This window comes from Ranitomeya imitator, chromosome 5 (genome assembly GCF_032444005.1).
Source record: "Ranitomeya imitator isolate aRanImi1 chromosome 5, aRanImi1.pri, whole genome shotgun sequence".
Taxonomy (NCBI): domain Eukaryota; kingdom Metazoa; phylum Chordata; class Amphibia; order Anura; family Dendrobatidae; genus Ranitomeya; species Ranitomeya imitator.
In genome coordinates this window covers 23,454,760-23,479,599 of record NC_091286.1, presented here as the reverse complement: position 1 = coordinate 23,479,599, position 24,840 = coordinate 23,454,760, and the positions used below count along the sequence as shown (strand labels likewise).

Sequence of the window (24,840 nt, the reverse complement as noted above, 5' to 3'; positions counted from 1 at the left end):
CCATGTTTATAGCATTCTATATTTCTGTTATCTTCCGGATGAGGATTTTTCCTGGCCACATAGGGCAGCGATACACCGGACAGGAAGAACCAGTTATCAGGAGGAGGTGCCGCGCGGTGACTCATGTATACTGGTTACATCATTGCCTATAGGAAGATACAATGTGTTACTTTGTGTCACACCGCGTGTTACTGTGTGAACAGCCGCCCTATAACAACGTGCACCTTATCTGGGCTCAGGAAATAATACGGAGCTGAAATCGCTGGTGCGGCCATATGTAACGCCGCTACGCTCCGACCCAGGCTCCTCTGTGTATGAAAGGAGACTGCAGCACTGTTCACGGCCTGCACAGTATACGGGGCCACTTCTGCTGCACTGTTCACGGCCTGCACAGTATACGGGGCCACTTCTGCTGCACTGTTCACGGCCTGCACAGTATACGGGGCCACTTCTGCTGCACTGTTCACGGCCTGCACAGTATACGGGGCCACTTCTGCTGCACTGTTCACGGCCTGCACAATATACGGGGCCACTTCTGCTGCACTGTTCACGGCCTGCACAGTATACGGGGCCACTACTGCTGCACTGTTCACGGCCTGCACAGTATACGGGGCCACTTCTGCTGCACTGTTCACGGCCTGCACAGTATACGGGGCCACTTCTGCTGCACTGTTCACGGCCTGCACAGTATACGGGGCCACTTCTGCTGCACTGTTCACGGCCTGCACAATATACGGGGCCACTTCTGCTGCACTGTTCACGGCCTGCACAGTATACGGGGCCACTACTGCTGCACTGTTCACGGCCTGCACAGTATACGGGGCCACTTCTGCTGCACTGTTCACGGCCTGCACAGTATACGGGGCCACTTCTGCTGCACTGTTCACGGCCTGCACAGTATACGGGGCCACTTCTGCTGCACTGTTCACGGCCTGCACAATATACGGGGCCACTTCTGCTGCACTGTTCACGGCCTGCACAGTATACGGGGCCACTTCTGCTGCACTGTTCACGGCCTGCACAGTATACGGGGCCACTTCTGCTGCACTGTTCACGGCCTGCACAGTATACGGGGCCACTTCTGCACTGTTCACGGCCTGCACAGTGTACGGGGCCACTTCTGCTGCACTGTTCACGGCCTGCACAGTATACGGGGCCACTTCTGCTGCACTGTTCACGGCCTGCACAGTATACGGGGCCACTTCTGCACTGTTCACGGCCTGCACAGTATACGGGGCCACTTCTGCTGCACTGTTCACGGCCTGCACAGTATACGGGGCCACTTCTGCTGCACTGTTCACGGCCTGCACAGTATACGGGGCCACTTCTGCTGCACTGTTCACGGCCTGCACAGTATACGGGGCCACTTCTGCTGCACTGTTCACGGCCTGCACAGTATACGGGGCCACTTCTGCTGCACTGTTCACGGCCTGCACAATATACGGGGCCACTTCTGCTGCACTGTTCACGGCCTGCACAGTGTACGGGGCCACTTCTGCTGCACTGTTCACGGCCTGCACAGTATACGGGGCCACTTCTGCTGCACTGTTCACGGCCTGCACAGTATACGGGGCCACTTCTGCTGCACTGTTCACGGCCTGCACAGTGTACGGGGCCACTTCTGCTGCACTGCTCACGGCCTGCACAGTATACGGGGCCACTTCTGCTGCACTGTTCACGGCCTGCACAGTATACGGGGCCACTTCTGCTGCACTGTTCACGGCCTGCACAATGTACGGGGCCACTTCTGCTGCACTGTTCACGGCCTGCACAGTATACGGGGCCACTACTGCTGCACTGTTCACGGCCTGCACAATATACGGGGCCACTTCTGCTGCACTGTTCACGGCCTGCACAGTATACGGGGCCACTTCTGCTGCACTGTTCACGGCCTGCACAGTATACGGGGCCACTTCTGCTGCACTGTTCACGGCCTGCACAGTATACGGGGCCACTTCTGCTGCACTGTTCACGGCCTGCACAGTATACGGGGCCACTTCTGCTGCACTGTTCACGGCCTGCACAGTATATGGGGCCACTTCTGCTGCACTGTTCACGGCCTGCACAATATACGAGGCCACTTCTGCTGCACTGTTCACGGCCTACACAGTATACGGGACCACTTCTGCTGCACTGTTCACGGCCTGCACAGTATACGGGGCCACTTCTGCTGCGCCGCACCCTCTTTAGTCAATTGATCAGTGAGGATATCCAGAGTCAGACCCCAGCGATCTGATATCAGGTCATCAATATTAATCTTTGAAAATCCCTTTAAGTTGAGGTCGTCAGCTAGCATGTCGCCAAGGATCACCGTGGTAGCTGCAAAATAGATGTAAATCTATCCTTAGTTGCCACAGGTGGTGGCACAAGCCCCTCTGCCTTGGTATATAAATACATGACCTGGGCAACAAGCTGAATCCCTCTGCCCTCTGTGTGGCGCCCGCCTGCCGGCCTCTGCCCTCTGTGTGGCGCCGGCCTCTGCCCTCCTTGTGGCCACTAATTTGTGCAGTACTTTTTTTTTAAATTTATTTTCTTGATTTTTTTTGTTAGATTGTTTTTTTGTTGTTGTTGTTTGTTTTTTATTTATTTATTTTTCTCCCATTGTTACATAACCTTCACCTCCCCCCAACAGAGGCCATAGGGACCCTTCATCACTTGTACGGTGTCCACTGGTTACAGTTGCTGTTTACACTGGAAAACTTCCCGCTCCTGTGCCAAACACAGAGCAAAAGCAAAAAGTGTCCAGATCCTGCCGTACATCCGGGTGCCGTCCCGCTTCCTCTGGCGGATCACTTCTGTGCTGACGGGATCTGTTTGCTTAGCGCGCTGCACTGACGGCGGACATTTCCATATGGCCGGGGAGCTGTGTGTTTATCAGCTGTTTACATGGAGGACGAGCCGCAGAGAAAAGTAAATTGTATTAGATTTCTAGCTCCTTGGTCCTCTGCAGTTTGGAGATGGGAGCAGGGGCTGCGGGGGAGACATTGGGGCCCCATGTGGTCCCCGGTCACCTGTAGCTCCAGGACGGGGAGACGTCTTATAAACCAGTATGGCAGCGCTGCGCCCCGTCTCGCGCTGCGCCCCGTCTCGCGCTGCGCCCCGTCTCGCGCTGCGCCCCGTCTCGCGCTGCGCCCCGTCTCGCGCTGCGCCCCGTCTCGCGCTGCGCCCCGTCTCGCGCTGCGCCCCGTCTCGCGCTGCGCCCCGTCTCGCGCTGCGCCCCGTCTCGCGCTGCGCCCCGTCTCGCGCCACAACAGAGAAAAGTGTATGCAGAAAAATTGGGATCACCACAATAGGTATATGGATATAAAAAAAATTTTCAACTTTATTTGGGAACAAGAAACACAAACATTAAAGACACTTAAAACCCAAACTTGGGGTTATGGGTCCACATAAATGTCTCGCGTTGCGCCCCGTCTCTGCGGTATGCTCGTGGCTCTTCGCTGTCACTTCCTGATTTTTTTTCTTTTTGGTTTTCTTCCAGATGTTTCTCACGGTCTACCTGAGTAACAATGAGCAGCATTTTAGCGAGGTGCCTGTCACCCCCGAAACCACCTGTCGAGACGTGGTGGAGTTGTGCAAGGAGCCCGGAGAGACAGACTGCCACCTGTCTGAAGTGTGGCGGGGCACAGGTATGTATGACTGGACTGAGAACGGAGCATCCGCGGACGCTGCAGGTTATATCGGCTCTGCCCAGTCGGATCGCACCGTTCTCTCTACCCCCGCTCTACATAGATCTCTGATCACACGACATTCAGCTTTTAGTCAGGAGACCTAGCAGGGACCCGAGAGGATGAGTAAAACCACAGGGCACCAGGTTTCAAATCCTTTATCGTCCTAGGCCACCAGGGATTCTGACATTACCCTCCATTTATCCTACAACGTCAGAACTGGTAACTCCTGCATTACCTATACTTCCAGGGAAGCTGGCAGTAAACCCTTCCTCTACACTAGACCACCAGGGAACCTGGCAGTGAACCCCACCACTAGACGAGACCACCAGTGATTCTGAAACTACATTTCAGCTACCTTAGACCACCAGGATCTAATCCAGTAAACTAGAAAACAAGACAAACTGGTATTCTGTCCTACTAGGTCCGCTTATCTGTTGATCTAGGATTCTGATTAAAGGTACCGTCACACATAACGATTTCTTTAACGATATCGTTGCTTTTTGTGACGTAGCAACGATATTGTTAACGAAATCGTTGTGTGACAGCGACCAACGATCAGGCCCCTGCTGGGAGATCGTTGGTCGCTGGGAATGATCAGGACCTTTTTTTTGGTCGCTGATCGGCGTGTGTGACGCTGATCCAGCGATGTGTTCACTGGTAACCAGGGTAAATATCGGGTTACTAAGTGCAGGGCCGCGCTTAGTAACCTGATATTTACCCTGGTTACCATTGTAAAAGTAAAAAAAAAAACACTACATACTTACATTCCGTTGTCTGTCATGTCCCTCGCCTTCAGCTTCCCGCACTGACTGTGAGCGCCGGCCGTAAAGCACAGCGGTGACGTCACCGCTGTGCTCTGCTTTTTGGCCGGCCGGCGCTGACACAGTCAGTGCGGGAAGGTGACGGCGGGGAACATGACAGACACCGGAATGTGAGTATGTAGTGTTTTTTTTGTTTTTTTTTTTACATTTTACAATGGTAACCAGGGTAAACATTGGGTTACTAAGCGCGGCCCTGCGCTTAGTAACCCGATGTTTACCCTGGTTACCCGGGGACCTCGGCATCGTTGGTCGCTGGAGAGCTGTCTGTGTGACAGCTCTCCAGCAACCACACAGCGACTTACCAACGATCACGGCCAGGTCGTATCGCTGGTTGTGATCGTTGGTAAATCGTTTAGTATAACGGTACCTTAATCCCTCCAACATACTACAACACCATGAAAGTGTGCATTAACCACACTAGTACCCTAGGACACCAGAAAAGCATGCATTAGCCACACTAGTCCCCCAGGACGCCAGGAACATGTGCATTAAGCCCACTAGTACCCCAGGACACCAGGAAAGTGTTCATTAACCACACTAGTACCCTAGGACACCAGGAAAGGGTGCATTAACCCCACTAGTACCCTAGGACACCAGGAAAGGGTGCATTAGCTGCACTGGTCCCCCAGGACACCAGGAAAGGGTGCATTAACCCCACTAGTATCCCAGGACACCAGGAAAGCGTGTATGAGCCCCACTAGTCCCCCAGGACACCAGGAAAGTATGCATTAACCCCACTAGTATCCCAGGACACCAGGAAAGCGTGTATGAGCCCCACTAGTCCCCCAGGACACCAGGAAAGCATGCATTAACCCCACTAGTCCCCCAGGACACCAGGAAAGTATAAAACTGGTCTGGAATCCTTCTTTTTTCTGTTTTCTATATGTGGGTAGATCCTATAGTTCTGGGAATGCAGTAATGTGATGGTATTGTGGTCACCTATGATCATGCCCTGTCCGTGGAGTGAGGTCGGGGATGTGTCGGCATGTGACATTGGCCCCCGACTGCTTCCCGGCTATTTTCGGTGCTGTATGATTGAACACTTTGTATACACCCATAAATCCGCATTGTGCAGAGACCCGGGCGGGAGGGGAGTTATGATGATAACTGGGAAATACTGCGCGTCCTGTTCTGTGGATCCAGCAGAGAAGAAAGGGGCTTTGTGTTGGCAGGTTTAGCTTTTGGCAGGATAAAGCACATTGCTCCGTGCCCGTAAGTCTCTATTCATGGGAAGAATGTGCGGGCTGTGCTGGTGGAGCAGCATCTAGTGTAATTCTGACCTCCACAGCTGATCAGTAAGGATCTGTGCGATCTATGATGACATACATAATGTGCAGCTATCAGGAGGCCTATAAATAAATGCTGCGGAGCTGGGCAGTGCCATCAGGAGCCCAGTGGGAAGGTCGCCCAGTTATTCCTGAACCTGTAAGACATACGAGTCTGCACTTCTCTCCAGTCGCACGGCTGCTAGGTCAGGGGCCCGGCTGACTTCTTGGAATTCCTCAATATCGCAGCACTTCTGTAGCTTGTAACTATATATTTTTTTCTAAAAATATTTCAAATTTTTCATGTTTTTTTTTTCTTTTTTTGTTTTGCATGTAGAAGCTGTATCCTAAAGCTCCTTTCGTGTTGTATGAGGTGGAGAAAGACACTTCGAAATGCAGAGAGGGAAATGCCCTTTGCCACCATTATTATGTGCGCGGTGTTTGGTGTGAAGTGTGTCCCCTGCCCCCTACCAGACAGGAAAGACATTGGTGCAGCTCGTGTAGAAGTTCTTCCCTTGAACCTGCCAAAAACTTTGTGTTCCAGAACGCCCCGTGGCCGACAACGAGCGCATGCTGGATGTTCTGCAAAAGTACGGCATGCAGAGGAACGAGGTCCGATTCTACCTGCGCCACGAGCGCCCCTCATCTAGAGAATCTGGTGAGTGATCCTGAATATTACACTTTTTTTTTCTTGAGCTCTTTCCCTTTTTTTTCCCTTTTTTTTTTCTTCTGTTTCTGCGTTTGCTCCCTTTTTCTTTTTTCACGTGTTTGCTCGCTCTTTTTTGTTTTAATCTCACAATTCCTCTTTTTGTTTTGATTTTGCTTTATTTTGTTTTTGCCAGTTTGTTGTTGGATTTTGCCATTTTTCTTATTGCGAGTGCGTTGGTTTTCATTTTGCGACCCCATGTTTTTTTGTTTTTTTTCCTCTTTCCTTCCAATTCTGTATAAATCAGTGCGGAACACTTCGCGTTCTTCTCTTCCGGCCGCCTGGAGTTCCCTTCTGTCTGTATTCTCTCCCTCTTCACTAATGATCAGTCTACAATAATACAGTATATGGGAGGGGGGTAAGGAAGGAGATGCAACTTCAGTATTTTTGGGGGTGTTTCTGTGAGACGGATGCTAAGAGGGGGAGACGGAGACTGCAAAGCCCCAAACTGTTATGACATCCAGAAGATCTCACCCCATGTACCGGGATAGAGAAAATGGCTTTTCAATAGGCTGCAGTGCAAAGTTGCCAAAGTTGAACATTCCTTTTAATTATTGCCACCCATTAGTCACCTGCGAGTGCTCAGTACTGCCCCCTACATTTTGTTATGTGCCGCGCTTTGATTTTTCGCAGTGCTATAAGTTTAATACATTTTGGGGGTCTTATCTATGTACTTGGATAACATTTCCTGGCTTTAATAATTTTAGGAAATCTGCAGACAGCCCCTGATCTCAATGTGAAGCGAAATGGGGTGAAGGTTCCATCTGACCGAAGAATTGAAAATGGGGTAAGAATAATGTCACCAGTCCTCTGTTTGTTCCCCCTGTATGTAGTGCTACACAGTGAGTGGGGGATACAATAAGCTGCTAATGGAGGTCTGCAGATAGGAAGAGCCCTGCTGTGACTGTGATTCCATTGCCTTTAAATAGGTGAATGGTCCCAGAATGGACATGACTCTGGCCGAACTGCAGGAGATGGCAGCAAGACAACAGCAGCAGATCGAGGCCCAGCAGCTAATGCTGGCCACAAAGGTATGTGACTGCAGCAGAATAGTGAGTGCAGCTCTGGGGTATAATACAGGATGTAACTCAGGATCAGTAATGTAATGCATGTACACAGTGTCTGCACCAGCAGAATAGTGAGTGCAGCTCTGGAGTATAATACAGGAGGTAACTTAGGATCAGTAATGTAATGTATGTACACAGTGACTGCACCAGCAGAATAGTGAGTGCAGCTCTGGGGTATAATACAGGATGTAACTCAGGATCAGTAATGTATGTACACAGTGACTGCACCAGCAGAATAGTGAGTGCAGCTCTGGGGTATAATACAGGATGTAACTCAGGATCAGTAATGTAATGTATGTACACAGTGACTGCACCAGCAGAATAGTGAGTGCAGCTCTGGAGTATAATACAGGATGTAACTCAGGATCAGTAATGTAATGCATGTACACAGTGTCTGCACCAGCAGAATAGTGAGTGCAGCTCTGGAGTATAATACAGAAGGTAACGCAGGATCAGTAATATAATGTATGTACACAGTGACTGCACCAGCAGAGTAGTGAGTGCAGCTCTGGAGTATAATACAGGAGGTAACTTAGGATCAGTAATGTAATGTATGTACACAGTGACTGCACCAGCAGAGTAGTGAGTGCAGCTCTGGGGTATAATACAGGCGGTAACTCAGGATCAGCAATGTAATGTATGTACACAGTGACTGCAGCAGCAGAATAGTGAGTGCAGCTGTGGAGTATAATGCAGGATTAGTAATGTAGTGCTTGTACTGCTCAGTATGACGGGGGGTTTGCTAATTACGTGCTCTGTGTGATAACTGTAGGAGCAGCGTTTGAAGTACCTGAAGCAGCAGGACCAGCGTCAGCAGCAGCAGGCCAGTGAGCAGGAAAAGCTGAAACGTCTTCGGGAGATTGCAGAAAACCAGGAGGCAAAGCTGAAGAAAGTGCGGGCGTTAAAGGGTCATGTGGAGCAGAAGAGGCTCAGCAATGGCAGACTAGGTGAGCACCTATATGGATTCATTGCTTGTTGCTTCTTTTTCCATCTTTAGTATATTTTGTGTAATTTTTTTCACTTGTTCTTAATCTTTTTTTTTTTCCCATGTTCTTGCAGTGGAGGAAATTGAACAGATGAATAACATGTTCCAGCAGAAGCAGAAAGAGCTCATGGTGGCCGTGTCCAGAGTAGAAGAAATGAGCCGCCAGCTGGAAATGCTGAAGAATGGACGGATTGAGGGTTATCACGACAACCAGTCCGCCGTTGCCGAGCTTGATCGTCTCTACAAAGAGCTTCAGGTAAGTGATGAGGATGGCGCTAATGTTTCATGGAACGGAGCTGCTGCTTCACCAACGCTTCTAGCCCAAATTAATGGGCTGTCATCCATGGCTTATACAAGTTGTCTACTTTGTGATGGTGGGGGGTGGAAAGCAATTCAATGGAGGAGCAGGACTCACAGGCTTTCTCTGAATGGGAGGAGCAGGACTCACAGGCTTTCACTGAGTGGATATCAGGAGCAGGACTCGCAGGCTTTCACTGAATGGATGTCAGGAGCAGGACTCGCAGGCTTTCACTGAGTGGGTATCAGGAGCAGGACTCGCAGGCTTTCACTGAGTGGGTATCAGGAGCAGGACTCGCAGGCTTTCACTGAATGGATGTCAGGAGCAGGACTCGCTGGCTTTCACTGAGTGGGTGTCAGGAGCAGGACTCGCAGGCTTTCACTGAGTGGGTGTCAGGAGCAGGACTCGCAGGCTTTCACTGAATGGATGTCAGGAGCAGGACTCGCAGGCTTTCACGGAGTGGGTGTCAGGAGCAGGACTCGCAGGCTTTCACTGAGTGGGTATCAGGAGCAGCGGTGGCAGGAGCAGGACTCGCAGGCTTACACTGAGTGGGTGTCAGGAGCAGGACTCGCAGGCTTACACTGAGTGGATGTAAGGAGCAGGATTCGCAGGCTTACACTGAGTGGGTGTCAGGAGCAGCAGTGGCAGGAGCAGGACTCGCAGGCTTACACTGAGTGGGTGTCAGGAGCAGGACTCGCAGGCTTTCACTGAGTGGGTGTCAGGAGCAGGACTCGCAGGCTTTCACTGAGTGGATGTCAGGAGCAGGACTCGCAGGCTTACACTGAGTGGGTGTCAGGAGCAGGACTCGCAGGCTTTCACTGAGTGGGTGTCAGGAGCAGGACTCGCAGGCTTTCACTGAGTGGATGTCAGGAGCAGGACTCGCAGGCTTTCACTGAGTGGATGTCAGGAGCAGGACTCGCAGGCTTTCACTGAGTGGGTATCAGGAGCAGCGGTGGCAGGAGCAGGACTCGCAGGCTTACACTGAGTGGATGTCAGGAGCAGGACTCGCAGGCTTACACTGAGTGGGTGTCAGGAGCAGCAGTGGCAGGAGCAGGACTCGCAGGCTTACACTGAGTGGGTGTCAGGAGCAGGACTCACAGGCTTTCACTGAGTGGATGTCAGGAGCAGGACTCGCAGGCTTACACTGAGTGGGTGTCAGGAGCAGGACTCGCAGGCTTTCACTGAGTGGGTGTCAGGAGCAGGACTCGCAGGCTTACACTGAGTGGGTATCAGGAGCAGCGGTGGCAGGAGCAGGACTCGCAGGCTTACACTGAGTGGGTGTCAGGAGCAGGACTCGCAGGCTTACACTGAGTGGGTGGCAGGAGCAGGACTCGCAGGCTTACACGGAGTGGGTGTCAGGAGCAGGACTCGCAGGCTTACACTGAGTGGGTATCAGGAGCAGCGGTGGCAGGAGCAGGACTCGCAGGCTTACACTGAGTGGGTGTCAGGAGCAGGACTCGCAGGCTTACACTGAGTGGGTGTCAGGAGCAGCAGTGGCAGGAGCAGGACTCGCAGGCTTACACTGAGTGGGTGTCAGGAGCAGGACTCGCAGGCTTACACTGAGTGGGTGTCAGGAGCAGGACTTGCAGGCTTACACTGAGTGGGTGTCAGGAGCAGGACTCGCAGGCTTACACTGAGTGGGTGTCAGGAGCAGGACTCGCAGGCTTTCTGTGTGTGAGAGAGGAGCAGGACTCTGAGTGAGTGTCAAAATCAGGACTCAGGTTTCCCTTTGTGTTCTAACAGCTGGTAAACAACAATTTTTTTTTAATGAAAATATTGAATTAAATTCTTGATAACTTTTGTCTGAGTTCAGTACCAGCCCTTCTCTGGTGTCCTCATGTACAGTGGTATGTAAAAGTTTGGGCACCCCTGGTCAAAATCACTGTTATTATGAACAGTTAAGCAAGTTGAAGATGAAATGATCTCTAAAAGTGCGAAAGTTACAGATAACACATTTAAAAAACATATGTATTATCTTTTACCTTTTAAAAATTACATAAAAGAAAATGGTCCAATGCAGCAGATTGTTCACCCTGCATGGTTAGTACCTAGTAATATCCTTTTTTGCAAGTATCTCAGCTTGTAAACCCTTTTTGTAGCCAGACAAGAGTCTTTTAGTTCTTCTTTGAGGGATTTTAATCTATTCTTCCTTGGAGAATTCTTCCAGTTCTGTGAGATTCCTGGGACGTCTTGCAGGCTCTGCTATTTTGAGGTCTAGCCACAGATTTTCAATGATGGTCAGATCGGGGGACTGAGGGCCATTGTAAAACCTTCAGATTGCGCCTTTTGTGGTCGTCTATTGTGGATTCTGATGTGTGTTTAGCATTATTATTATCCATTTGTGGAAGCCATCCTCTGTTATGTTTGCATCAAAAATGTGTTGAAATTTAATTGAATCCATTCTTCCTTCTTCCCGTAAAATGTTCCCCGTGCCATTGGCTGCAATACAACCCCAAAGCATGATCGATCCACCCCCATTCTTAATGGTTGGCGAGATGTTCTTTTCCTCAAATTCTCTGCCCCTTTACCCCACACATACCTTTGATCATTGTGGCCAGAGATTTGTATTTTAACCTCATCAGTCCACAGGACTTGTTTCCACAATGCATCAGACTTGTTTAGATGTTCTTTTGCATACTACTGATGTTGTTTTATGGTGAGGACCCAGGAGAGGTTTTCTTCTGATGACTCTTCCATGAAGGCCATATTTGTGCCGGTGTCTGAACAGTTGAACAATGTACCACAACTCCAGAGTCTGCTAAGTCTTTCTGAAGGTCTTTTGCATTCAAATGGGAGTTCTGATTTGCCTCTATTGCAATCCTACAAGCAGCTCTCACTGAAATTTTGCTTGGTCTTCGAGACCTTATCTTGACCTCCACTGTTCCTGGTAACTACCATTTCTTAATTACATTTCAAACTGAGGCAAGAGCAACTTGAAAACGCTTTGTGATCTTCTAGCCTTCTCCTGCTTTGTGGGCCTCCACCATTTCCATTCTTGGTGCTCGGCAGCTGCTTAGAAGAACCCATGGCTGCTGTTTTTTGGCACAAGGTTAGAGAAGGCTGAGTTTTTATAAAGCAGAGAAATTTGCATCACCTGTTCTTTCCTAACGATGATGGTGAACAAGACATAACCCTAACAGGCTAATTAAGGTCTGAAACCTTGGTTAAAATTATCTGAGCTCACAAATCTCCAAGGGCGCCCAAACTTTTGCATCTGCACATTTTCGCCTTTGTAATGTTTACAATGTAAAAAATGACTGCATACAAAGGAAATGTCATCTGTAACTTTAGTCTTTTTAGAGATCATTTCATCTTCCTCTTGCTTAGCTGTTCACAATAACAGTAATTTTGACCAGGGGTGCCCAAAATTTAACATGCCACTTCAATAGGACGACAGCAGAGATCTTAAGAAAAGTAAGGAATTAAGAGACTAGGAAAATGGGATAAATGCTCCTAAAAAGATCAGGACCTCTCGGGTGAATAGTGGGGTGGTTCGTTCTCTGCGTGGCTGCTATCACCAGGAGTGGGTCCGGCACGTGTCTGCACTATATGGGTGGGCTATTGATGTAATTTCTCCTGAATATACGGCTTTTATTGGGACCCCCATCTCCCACCGTGATGAGATCAGACACCATTTCACCCCCCCCCCAGAAACCGTCCAGAATTGGTGCCGCTAGTGTCTGTCTGTCTGGGAGATGGCGGCCGTTATTCTTAGCCCTGTAATTGCAGGGTGCTCGTCCCTCTGTGGTTTGGCGATTCCCACAATATTCCCCTGTATAGGTAGATTCAGGAAATGAAGCGGCGCTGCGCTCGGCCTGGACAATTAGCATGCAGGGCTTCGCTTCGCCCCGTCTTTTTGGAGCTCCTCCGTCTTAAGTGTTTGCCGTTGTGTGACTCCATTCAGTTGAGGAACAAGCTGAATCAGGAGCAGAATGCCAAACTGCAGCAGCAGCGGGAGAGCCTGAACAAGCGCAACTCGGAGGTGGCCGCCATGGACAAGCGTGTGACCGAGCTGCGGGACCGGCTCTGGAAGAAGAAAGTGGCTCTGCAGCAGAAGGAGAACGTACCAGTAAGTGCCGCACCGCGAGAACGCCTCGTGGTGACCCCCCCGCCCTGCGCTGCCTCCCTAGTGAACTCCTGCTCAGTAATTAAAGGGACACTAAACCTGTAGCACTGCCTCCTAATAATAACCTCCCTAGAATAGATCCCGACGGGTTCCCATGCCTTCATTTACATAAGTCCTGGTTAATGACATAAGCCGCGCTCGTCTATAAATCAGCGCGGATGTGGGGCGTGTGGCCCTGGGGATAATGTATTCGGCTATTTCCAGCCATCCCGATATACCGCAGCGGGCTCACATGTCGGCTCGTGTGCTTGTGTTGTGCCGGCTCCACCTTGCCACCCAGCAATTCTTTGGCAGCAACGGGCGTAGAAAGCCCTGCTGTGGATGGCATCGCATGCACAAAAGGCAACTCCATCTGCGGTGTGATGTGTGTGGGGCTGCTCCATAGACCCGTGCTCATAGTTTATCCTTCATATTTGTTTTTAAAGGGGGTTTATTAAGCTCTTAGGGGGTATCCGGCGCCCTCCAGAGCCGCTCACTTCCGATGCGGTGGTTTCCTCTTCGTCACCGCTCACTTTCGCTCTGGACGGGGCCATATTACCGCTCATAATCCTTTAGTTTCTAGACGTTGGGCTTCAGTTTTCACGATTTTCAAGATCTCCGCTTGCTTTCAGTTAATTGATGTAGAGGACTTTATTATCTGTCCAGTGGAAAAGTGATCATTGTGGATCTCAATGCTAGAACCCACGTTTTCCGGCATAGATATCCTCCCCATTTTATTTCGTCCACAAGACTTTGCGAGGCCCCCTATACACCTTAGACATCGTCCGAGCCCCCCTGATATCGGTGAGAGGAATTTGGCTGACTTTAGTCTGTGTGTTAAGGGCTTTTGAAGAAGGCCAAGCACCGCGCTGCACTCGGCCAGAATGGAGCAGCAGGTCGCACGTGCAAGCAGATGACTCAGAAGAGAAGCGGCTGAACGGCCACATTGCATAAGACCCCTTTTCAGGAAATCGGTGGGGTTTCGAGCAGTCTGACCTACACCGATCTAACGGTTACTAGTCCAGTGAATACGTGGTCTACATTATCAGAAGTTACCCACCTATAGTCCAGGATGTGTGCAGCTTATGATTTAGGCAATATACAATTGCAGCAAACCCGCAGATGTTCTTTTTCACTGACTGCAAGCAGAGATCTTGAAATCAGACGTTGTTTTCCCAGATCATCACTATTAGAAACTTGCATAATCTTTCATTGCAATGATTTCTGTGTGCTGAAGCCGGGCTGAGAGGGACGAGGGCCAATCAGAGGGTCTGACAAGATGTATAGGCGGGGGGCACATACATTACCGCTGGCCGTCTGCCAATCCTCTGTGCCCCCGGGCGCTGGTGTTCTCACCACTCTGAGTGCAGCGTAGATGTGTAATCTTCTGATCAGCTATATTGGTCGGGTATTTGCCTGCTTTGCCGGACCTCGCCCATCATGCATGCCGCCATCTGCTGCTTTATTGCTGTTGTTTTTTTTTTTTTTTTGGGTTGAATACCTTGCCACCTCTCTTCAATTTAGATTTCATCTGACGGGAATGTACCTCAGCAGGTAGCGGGCGGTTCCAGCAGAGTGGCGGCGGTCGGCCCTTACATCCAGTCCGCCACCATGCCACGTCTGCCTTCCAGGCCCGACCTGCTGGTGAAGCCTCCATACTCCGAGGGCCCCGCAACCACACAAGTGCCTGACGTGCCACTGAAGTCCCAGACCTTGCCCAACATGAAGACTGCGTCCCAGGGCAAAGCGCCATCCGGTAATTATTCATCCTGCTGCAGGTATACCGTCCCGATGTTAAAGGGAAGGGACCAGTAAAGTAACGCTATCCTGAGCCCGTCCTGCAATGCAGCTACGATATCGTGACCGTGTCCCTTTAATAATGCCCGCTCTTCCGTGCCCACCCTGCGTCTATAGATCACATCCATCCAGATGCACAATGGATCCAGTGTTGGTCTCGAGGCCCCCTGACAGCTGAAGTGCGCTTTGTGCTGATGTTCTTGTCTCCTTGTTTTTGCCAGGGACGGGAATTCACAACATCAAACCTCAGCTGCAGCCTGGCACCGAGTGGAGCGCTGTGAATGGCCACGGCCAGGGACCGGCGAAGGGCGCCCCGAATACCACCGCGCCGGGTGAGTCCCCAGTGCAAAGCATTACAGCCTGTACGCCGCTCATAGTGGGGTCCATCCCGTGCAGGGGTCCGTTTTATGGCTCCGAATGCCGGTGTCTGGACACGGGCACAGCATGTAGCCTTCACTGATCGCTTCCTAATTATTACGCCGACCATAGATCTAAGTGGGACGGAGGCTAAGTCATAGGATTGGGGATATCTGCACCCACTATTAACTATATCACGGCTGGCGACCAGAGTCAGGATGGTGAGCGTCTGTCCCCAGATTCCCGCCGTCTGATCACCTCTCCCTGATCCCTGCACTTTCCAGCTCCAGACATTGACCCGTCCGTGAGGGATAAAGACAAGAAGACCAGACCCAACTCAATGTTCGACTCCGTCCAGCTACTGCCGACACCACACAATTTTGGGACATTGAGGAAGAATCAAAGCAGCGAAGACCTCCTGCGAGACGCCCAGGTGGGTTTCCTGTACCACGTCCATAATTATCCAGAAAACTTAATTAATGGAGGATACCACCAATAACATACCCCCGTACAATTATATGTTATAAATGTTCGCTCAGTGGGGTCTCCGACCGGTGAGCCCAAGAAAAGAGATTGTGAAAGCTGTAGTGACCATGTGTGACCACCGCTCCCGGTCACAGTGAATGGAGCAGGAGGACACGTGTGACCACTTCTGCAATCGCGTGAGAGGGTCGCAGGATCCCCAAGCTTTGAATTTTAAGGGGTCCCATATGTGGGGCTTCCTATCCTTCCTACGGATTGGCAGCTCTAGCCTCCTATCAAGCCTCTGTAATGCCGACTTATTCATACATGGCGGGTGAACGGGTGGCCACCGTGCAGAGATAATTGGGGTATAACTGCACCCCACCATGCTAAAGACTTATAGGGGTGCCACTTGTGACCCCACCCAACTGATCTGTAAACAATGTCAAATCCTAGCGGTACAGTATCATTTACAGTGGATACAAGACCCCGTTAATTGGATAAACTTATTGCCCAGAGCATGTTGCTCCCTCCAGTCCCTTTAAGAAAACAGCGCCACTCCTGTCCGCAGGCTGTGTGCAGTATTGTAGCAGCGTTGCCACATTGAACACAATCTATGAACGGGAGCGATGGATGAAGGCCGCCATTATAAATTCTTGTTTTATATAACTATATTGCTCTAAATAACCAAAATGTTTGTAACCGGCAGACTAATAAAAACGTGACCAAGGTGCCACCGCCGGTCCCTTCCAAACCCAAGCAAATAAACCTGCCTCATTATGGCCAAGCCGCTCCGTCACCGCCCGCCACCGAAGCAAAGACTGACGTTGTCCCAAGTAAGACCCCTGCAGCCGGCAAGCAAAAGGGAGCAGCTCCGCAGAGGGTCCCCGCGCCTCCGAGGGAGGAGACCCCTCCTCCAGCCAAGACTGAGACTCCACCTGCACTGGCAGTGCGTCCGTTCACACCACAACCAGTGAAGGAGCCGCCACCGCCGCCGTTCCGCAAACCTCAGACGGTGGCCGCCAGCTCCATCTATTCCATGTACACCCAGCATCAGAAGCCGGGGAAAAACTACAGTGTGCACGGAGCGCTGAGCCGAGCGCAGACCCGGCCGCACTACCCCAGCGGTAAGTCCAGTCATATGCTGCCTGTAACTACGGACACTAATGTTTCAAGATCTCTGCTTGCTTTTAATGAATGGCTCCAATCCAGAGGCTGAGCACCTGTCCAGCTCAGGGTGTATTTACACGGCTCTTTCTTTGCTTTTTATAACCCTTTGCCGACATGGAAAATTTCCGTTTTTTATTTTTTTTTTATTTTTTTTTTCCTTTCTTTTTCCGCCCACATAGACCTATGAGGTCTTGGGTTTTTGCAGGACGAGTCGTACTTCTGAATGACCTTTATTTTACCACATGGTGTATGTGAAAACAGGAGAAAAATTCCAACCCTCTTCCCCTTTCTATTCTGACATTGTTGTTTTGGGAATTGTTTTCACGGTGTATATTGTGTGGTATAACTGACCTGGAATAATGATTATCCAGGTCCGTATGATAATGGCGATGCCAAACTTGTCCAACTCTTTTATTATTTTACTGGTGAAATATATAAAATATTTGTAATAAAAAATTAGATTTTTTGCCGGGAGACACTGAGCTCTGCTGTTTCCATAACTCCAATAGAAATGGATGTTTGGGAAGCAGCAGAGCTCGGTCGCACCCAGCTGTATCTCCGGCGGTCAGTGTCTCGGTGGACCTGTTGAATCTAATGGCACATTATCTTTTATTCAGTGTACGGTAAACCAGTGATCGGTGGAGGAACCACTCAGAACCAGCAGAACGGCGGCCTGTCCACAGACGGGACCCAGGTGGATGGTAAATCGGGCAGTCCAGAGCCCGAAACGGAGGTCCCCGCGTCTGGTAACGAGACCCAAGAGAATGAAAGGATCCCACGCCCGCTGAGTCCGACCAAACTCCTTCCATTCTTATCCAACCCGTACCGCAACCAGAGTGACGCCGACCTGGAGGCCCTCAGGAAGAAGCTCTACAATGCCCCCCGGCCTCTGAAGAAACGGAGCTCCATCACCGAACCCGAGGGACCAAACGGCCCAAATATTCAGAAGCTCCTGTACCAGAGGACGACTCTGGCCGCCATGGAGACCATCTCTGCCCCTAAACAGACTACGGTCACCTCCATCTCGGAGAGTTCTGCAGAAGCGACCCAGATATCGGCTGACATAGACACTGAGGTCTCCTCGGACACCTCTTCTACCCTACACGTCATGGACGTCGCTCCTCTTGAGGAGGATGTGATGATGTTCCCTGAGGACATTGATCTCCCGTCACCAGAGCTGGGTCCTGACAGTATACCCGAGGGCATTCCCTTTGAGGCTATCCTACCTCCTCCTGTGGAAATAGAGCTGAGTCCAGAGTTGCCACCACCCCCTGAAGTCTACGTAGAGGAATACCCGCCTTATCCTCCACCTCCCTATCCCACCGCCGGAGAACAGGACATCGTGGCGGAGGATAGCAGTAGCCTAAGCCCCCCGGAGATCACCGGGCAGTTCTCCCTCCCTCCAGTAAGTATTGCATGTGTGCAAGTTAGTTGGGCTACATTATTCTCAGGACCCTGGTCCAGTGGCCACGTCAGTAGTCCGAGATCACCAGACCGGCATCCTGGGCCGTCTTCTGATCAGTACGCCTGCTAAGACGCAATGCGTACATTGTGTGACAACGATGGCGTCACATCAGGCCGACTAATCTGAAGAGGTGCAGGAGATGCCTCCCGGGCTCTAGCTGGTGCCTCAACTTCTGTTTTTATAGCTTCTATGCTGATCTGTGTCTCCATGGTTACAGACTACAAACACATTTGTGTAGTCAGAACCTGTGGTCATACTCCCCTACTTTTATTAAAGGGGTATTTCAAACTAGGACATAATCACGTTGACCTCGCTGCCGACATAGGTGCGATGTGTAGACCAATATGTCCTATGGGGCGGTCGGGAATACCCGCTTTTTTTAGTTGGGCATAGGTAACGGGTGATAATGGGTAATGCAGTCGGGCTTCTATGTCACCTTTCTTGTGTATAGGGTAAAAGGACAAACCTGAGGAAGAACGGCTCGGAGAGGATCAATCACGGCATGAGGGTGAGGTTTAACCCCCTGGCTCTGCTCCTCGACTCCTCACTGGAAGGAGAGTTTGACCTCGTCCAGAGAATAATCTATGAAGTAAGTGACGTGACGGCTAAATCTGCGCATTCGTTCACAAAGATCCCATCCTCTGGGTGTCGCAGGGGAGCAATGGATCCTCCCGCCATATGAATCGGGTGTTTGACCATGAAAGAAATTCAAAGTGCGGTGAAATTGCAAAAAAAAAGTGCAATCCTACACTTGTTTGGTTTTTTTTTTTTACCATGTTCGCTAAATGTTAAAACTAACCTGCCATCACAAGACCCGTTGCGTCTCCATTTTCTGGGGTTGGGTCATGGTTTATTTATTTTTTTTGCATGACAAGCTGACGTTTTTATTGATACCACTTTGGTGTGGATACGGTCTTTTGATCGCCCGTTATCGCATTTTAATATGAAAAAAGAAAATCGGTTGCTCCAGCGTCAAGTCCATAATACAGCAACATGGTATAAAATCTGAACACTTTATTTCAATAAGTTTGATAAAAGAGAGAAGACCAAGTGAAAGCCGAAAAACCTCGGTAACCAAGTTTAAGAACGCTTTGCTTTTAAAATGCGTCTGGTTCATCTAGATTCCTTCTTGCCATCGTCCCCCTCTACCTCTAATTTCGTGAGGTTTATTTTCCTGCTTGTACTTGGTCTTCGCTTTTCTTATCACTCACATTTTTCAAACTTTTTTAAGATAAAGATTTCATATTTTTAATGTGTTTCATTATGGACTTGACGCTGGATCAGCCCCTTTCCTTTTTTTCGTGGATCACAAGACTAGGAAGCTGCGATCATCTGATCGCCCGTGCTACAGACACATGGAGGCTTCAGCCCTGCTCTGTGTGGCTAAGAAGGTTATCTGCTAGGAATGCCGACCACCGTGCGGGGCTCATAGCTGTCCGGCAATGACTACTACAGGGGTCTGCTGCGGACCTTTTTGTTAATCCATTGGCGACCCGCGGTCATGTGACTCGGGCGCTCATGGCTTGGGTTTGTGATGTACTTCTGGCGTGATCATGCTAAATGCCGCAAGAGCCGCAGGTGGCTCGCACGCAGCTGTTAGGGGCACATATCAGCCGACGTGTGCCAGAAAAGTTGCGGGCTTATTGCCAAAGGTGACCTTGGACGTACCTATATGTCATAGGTTGTAAAGGGGTTAAGAAGTACTGAGCATCCGCCACAGTGTGCAGCACAACACGCCGGGATGTGGGTTTGTAGCAGGAAGAAATCTCCGAGGAATATGTTGCACTTTTAGCATTTTTTTGCGATGCCAAAATCCTCACCACATTTGGCACTTGAGGCCTCGGACTTTTTGTGAAATTCTTGTGTGGGGGAGAGAAGCCACGTGTGGACTCACTGCAAATTCAACTCGCTGCTTTGCAAAGAGCGAAATCCGTGGCCACATCTGCACCAAAATCTGCAATAAAGTTTCCAACAGATTTTCTGTGCAGTTTTTTCTTTCTGACTGCAGACCGCCCAGGTGTGAACAGCCGGCTATGTGGCGAGACCCCCGCTCTCCGGCTATGTCATCCCTGTCCTGCAGCCAGATATAATACATATAATTACAGCCCCCCGCCCCCTCGTTACTTTCCTCCGCTCATTACCGCGCTCGTCGCCCCGCCCCAGCGCTTTGGTGGATGAGGTCTATTGATGACTCCTCCACTCTGGATTTCTGCCGTTGACTGCGCCACTAATGTTCTGTCTCCTCCATCATCCTCATCCGCAGGTGGAAGACCCCAGTCAGCCCAACGACGAGGGGATCACCGCCCTCCACAACGCCGTCTGCGCCGGCCACACCGAGATCGTCAAGTTCCTCGTCCAGTTCGGAGTGAACGTGAACGCGGCAGACAGCGACGGCTGGTACGTGCCCAACCTCTGCCCACATTATAGGGGTCGACAGAAAACCTTCCCGATATAGAGCCCTGAGAGCACTTATTAAGCACTACCCCTCTCCCATGGCCACCATGTGACTCAGACCCCCGGCCAGATTGGATCGGCAGTAGGTAAAAAAGATTTTGTCCCAAGAAATAGAAAAGTCGAACCGCCAAGATCCTGGGTGATGGAGGACAGACGTTCTGGTTTTGGGGGGGGTTCTGTGGCGGCTTCTGTAGTTTTCTCCCCTTTGTGTCGCCGTCAGGACCCCGCTGCACTGCGCCGCCTCTTGCAACAACGTCCAGGTGTGCAAGTTCCTGGTGGAGTCCGGAGCCGCCGTGTTCGCCATGACCTACAGCGACCGGCAGACGGCAGCAGACAAGTGCGAGGAGATGGAGGAGGGCTACAGCCAGTGCTCCCAGTTCCTGTACGGTACGTACCAGACAACATGGAGGAAATCGTCCCAGGAGACAACACTCGAGGGGCTGCTCTTCTACATTTCCTTAAATGCATATATTTTGATTTTTATTAACAATTAGATTTATTTAAGATTTTGCAGCATCTGACTTCTGCCGGCTGCAGAAGGAGTCAACTGCGAATCCAACAGGGAGTTTGGAAATCTTTCTTTTCATTTTATTTTTTTTTACCTGTCATTTTACTGAAAGCTGAGCAGAACATTGTGCTACAAACCAGCTGAGAGGAGCTCACTGACAGGTTCTCAGTTAACTCATTTCACAGCTAGAAAAGTGCAGGGAAAAAAACAAAAACAAAGCCCGTATCAGCCAAACGGTGCAACCTATTTACTGACACCCAACTGTACAAATAATATTGGGCCCAATATACACGTATTTAATTATTGGAAAAAAGTTGATACATTTGTAAAGGGGAAATGATCGCTTAAACCTGATCCTTATGATATAAGTTCAGTGATAAGAAATCTTGTGGACACAGCCCTGCTCAAAGTAGAAAAACATGGCAGTTCTAGTCCAGAAACAGCGCCACGTCTGCTCACAGGTGGTATTGCAGCTGTAATACCAAAAACAACCCATGGGTCAGGGTGGCGCTGTTTTCACTCAGAAGAACCGTAACCCTTATTTTTTATTCCTGGACAGTAAATAAATGGTGAAGAATAGAAACACAAGGATTATAAGCGACTCTGCTCTTTATCCCGGGCGGGACGATGAGGCTTTGATCCCCGCGGCCGGGGGGACGCTCCTGCCCGGAGGCTACACATTGGCGGCCGCTGTAGGCGGATTACGATGAACGCCTGGAATGTGACAGATTATAGGGCTCCTCTCACCGCTGCGGGCTGAGAAAATAATCGTCTGCGCGCTGATGAGATTACTCAGAGGCGAACACACATTAACCCTGTGAGGTCACAGACTAGTATAGCGGCAGGGTGGGCCCCGAACACTGCCCATACACAGGGGTCCGTCACATCGGGGGAAATATAGAAAGTGCCATAGAAACCCTGGTGGGCGACTATTTCCTCCAAGTGCAATCTACAACCTGCAACGGTCCAAGCATGGAGTCCGGTACATGATCCCCTACCAGAGAGCGGTAGAAAGCGGATACCAATAATGGCAACTCAGCCACTCGTACCAGTATTATAGCAGTTATATATATATATACACATAGGGGCAGTATTATAGTAGTTATATTCTTGTACATAGGAGCAGTATTATAGTAGTTATATTCTTGTACATAGGAGCAGTATTATAGTAGTTATATTCTTGTACATAGGGGACAGTATTATAGTAGTTATATTCTTGTACATAGGGGACAGTATTATAGTAGTTATATTCTTGTACATAGGGGCAGTATTATAGTAGTTATATTCTTGTACATAGGGGCAGTATTATAGTAGTTATATTCTTGTACATAGGGGCAGTATTATAGTAGTTATATTCTTGTACATAGGAGCAGTATTATAGTAGTTATATTCTTGTACATAGGGGACAGTATTATAGTAGTTATATTCTTGTACATAGGGGCAGTATTATAGTAGTTATATTCTTGTACATAGGGGCAGTATTATAGTAGTTATATTCTTGTACATAGGGGCAGTATTATAGTAGTTATATTCTTGTACATAGGGGACAGTATTATAGTAGTTATATTCTTGTACATAGGGGCAGTATTATAGTAGTTATATTCTTGTACATAGGGAGCAGTATTATAGTAGTTATATTCTTGTACATAGGGGCAGTATTATAGTAGTTATATTCTTGTACATAGGGGCAGTATTATAGTAGTTATATTCTTGTACATAGGGGCAGTATTATAGTAGTTACATTCTTGTACATAGGGGCAGTATTATAGTAGTTACATTCTTGTACATAGGGGCAGTATTATAGTAGTTATATTCTTGTACATAGGGGGCAGTATTATAGTAGTTATATTCTTGTACATAGGGAGCAGTATTATAGTAGTTATATTCTTGTACATAGGGGGCAGTATTATAGTAGTTACATTCTTGTACATAGGAGCAGTATTATAGTAGTTATATTCTTGTACATAGGGGCAGTATTATAGTAGTTATATTCTTGTACATAGGGAGCAGTATTATAGTAGTTATATTCTTGTATATGGGGCAGTATTATAGTAGTTATATTCTTGTACATAGGGGCAGTATTATAGTAGTTACATTCTTGTACATAGGGGCAGTATTATAGTAGTTATATTCTTGTACATAGGGGCAGTATTATAGTAGTTATATTCTTGTACATAGGAGCAGTATTATAGTAGTTATATTCTTGTATATGGGGCAGTATTATAGTAGTTATATTCCTGTACATAGGGGCAGTATTATAGTAGTTATATTCTTGTACATAGGGAGCAGTATTATAGTAGTTATATTCTTGTATATGGGGCAGTATTATAGTAGTTATATTCTTGTACATAGGGGCAGTATTATAGTAGTTATATTCTTGTACATAGGAGCAGTATTATAGTAGTTATATTCTTGTACATAGGGGAAGTATTATAGTAGTTATATTCTTGTACATAGGGGCAGTATTATAGTAGTTATATTCTTGTACATAGGAGCAGTATTATAGTAGTTATATTCTTGTACATAGGAACATAACAAAAGAAGACCAATTTGAAAATATTTTCACAGATTCCTCCACCATGCTCAGAACACCCCAGTGGGGGAGCCTCACAGGGAGAAAAACAATCACAAATGTCAAACGGACACTCCTATGAACAGCAATAAAGAAGAAAAGATGGAGTTGATGTCCATAAATATTAACAATTTTTATTAATTACAAAAATTACAACCTAACCATAAATATATAAACCAATCATAATTCAATAGAAATTATAAACAAAAAAGAGAGGTGAAGGTAGCAAGAAGATGGAAAAACACGGCGTGGAAAATCCTAAAGCCAGATATATTAAACTAAAGTGCATAGTGCAACTAGTACATGGGCCCAGGACCAAAGCACTGTAATGCTTCCAATAAGACCAATGAGTCAATTACTCTAGACAGGTACGCCGAGCCCTGCGCACAGGCTCAAAAACCGACAGTTGGATAAACCTACGGGGAAAAGTACACCCATTTGTCCTTACCCAGATAATGGCAGATAGGACGCTCCACACACCGTGGCCCCAACGCGCGTTTCGCGTCAGCTTCGTCAGGGGGCGGTATTATAGTAGTTATATTCTTGTACATAGGAGCAGTATTATAGTAGTTATATTCTTGTACATAGGAGCAGTATTATAGTAGTTATATTCTTGTACATAGGAGCAGTATTATAGTAGTTGTATTCTTGTACATGGGAGCAGTATTATAGTAGTTATATTCTTGTACATAGGAACAGTATTATAGCAGTTATATTCTTGTACATAGGGGGCAGTATTATAGTAGTTATATTCTTGTACATGGGAGCAGTATTATAGTAGTTATATTCTTGTACATAGGAGCAGTATTATAGTAGTTATATTCTTGTACATAGGAGCAGTATTATAGTAGTTGTATTCTTGTACATGGGAGCAGTATTATAGTAGTTATATTCTTGTACATAGGAACAGTATTATAGCAGTTGTATTCTTGTACATAGGGGCAGTATTATAGTAGTTGTATTCTTGTACATAGGAGCAGTATTATAGTAGTTATATTCTTGTATGTAGCGGCACTATTATAGTAGTTATATTCTTGTATATAGGGGCGGTATTATAGTAGTTATATTCTTGTACATAGGGGCAGTATTATAGTAGTTATATTCTTGTATATAGGGGCAGTATTATAGTAGTTGTAT

At 48.5% G+C, this 24,840-nt stretch overlaps 1 protein-coding gene across 4 annotated transcripts in view; it reads left to right on the top strand.

Moving 5' to 3' along the window:
- TP53BP2 (tumor protein p53 binding protein 2) overlaps positions 1-24,840 on the top strand; it is a 53,599-nt gene that overhangs the window by 26,489 nt on the left and 2,270 nt on the right. For 2 of the 4 annotated variants that reach the window (XM_069768411.1, XM_069768410.1), the window contains exons 3-17: positions 3,482-3,629; positions 6,302-6,415; positions 7,171-7,250; positions 7,393-7,494; positions 8,303-8,477; positions 8,590-8,771; positions 12,718-12,882; positions 14,443-14,674; positions 14,937-15,047; positions 15,357-15,505; positions 16,244-16,661; positions 17,322-18,109; positions 18,621-18,758; positions 20,433-20,566; positions 20,844-21,010. In XM_069768411.1, the coding sequence (XP_069624512.1) occupies positions 3,482-3,629; positions 6,302-6,415; positions 7,171-7,250; positions 7,393-7,494; positions 8,303-8,477; positions 8,590-8,771; positions 12,718-12,882; positions 14,443-14,674; positions 14,937-15,047; positions 15,357-15,505; positions 16,244-16,661; positions 17,322-18,109; positions 18,621-18,758; positions 20,433-20,566; positions 20,844-21,010 (3,103 nt within the window). Of the gene's footprint in view, positions 1-3,481; positions 3,630-5,892; positions 6,021-6,301; positions 6,416-7,170; positions 7,251-7,392; positions 7,495-8,302; positions 8,478-8,589; positions 8,772-12,717; positions 12,883-14,442; positions 14,675-14,936; positions 15,048-15,356; positions 15,506-16,243; positions 16,662-17,321; positions 18,110-18,620; positions 18,759-20,432; positions 20,567-20,843; positions 21,011-24,840 lie in introns of those variants that run through there. The other 2 variants (XM_069768412.1, XM_069768413.1) reach the window with 2 other exon arrangements.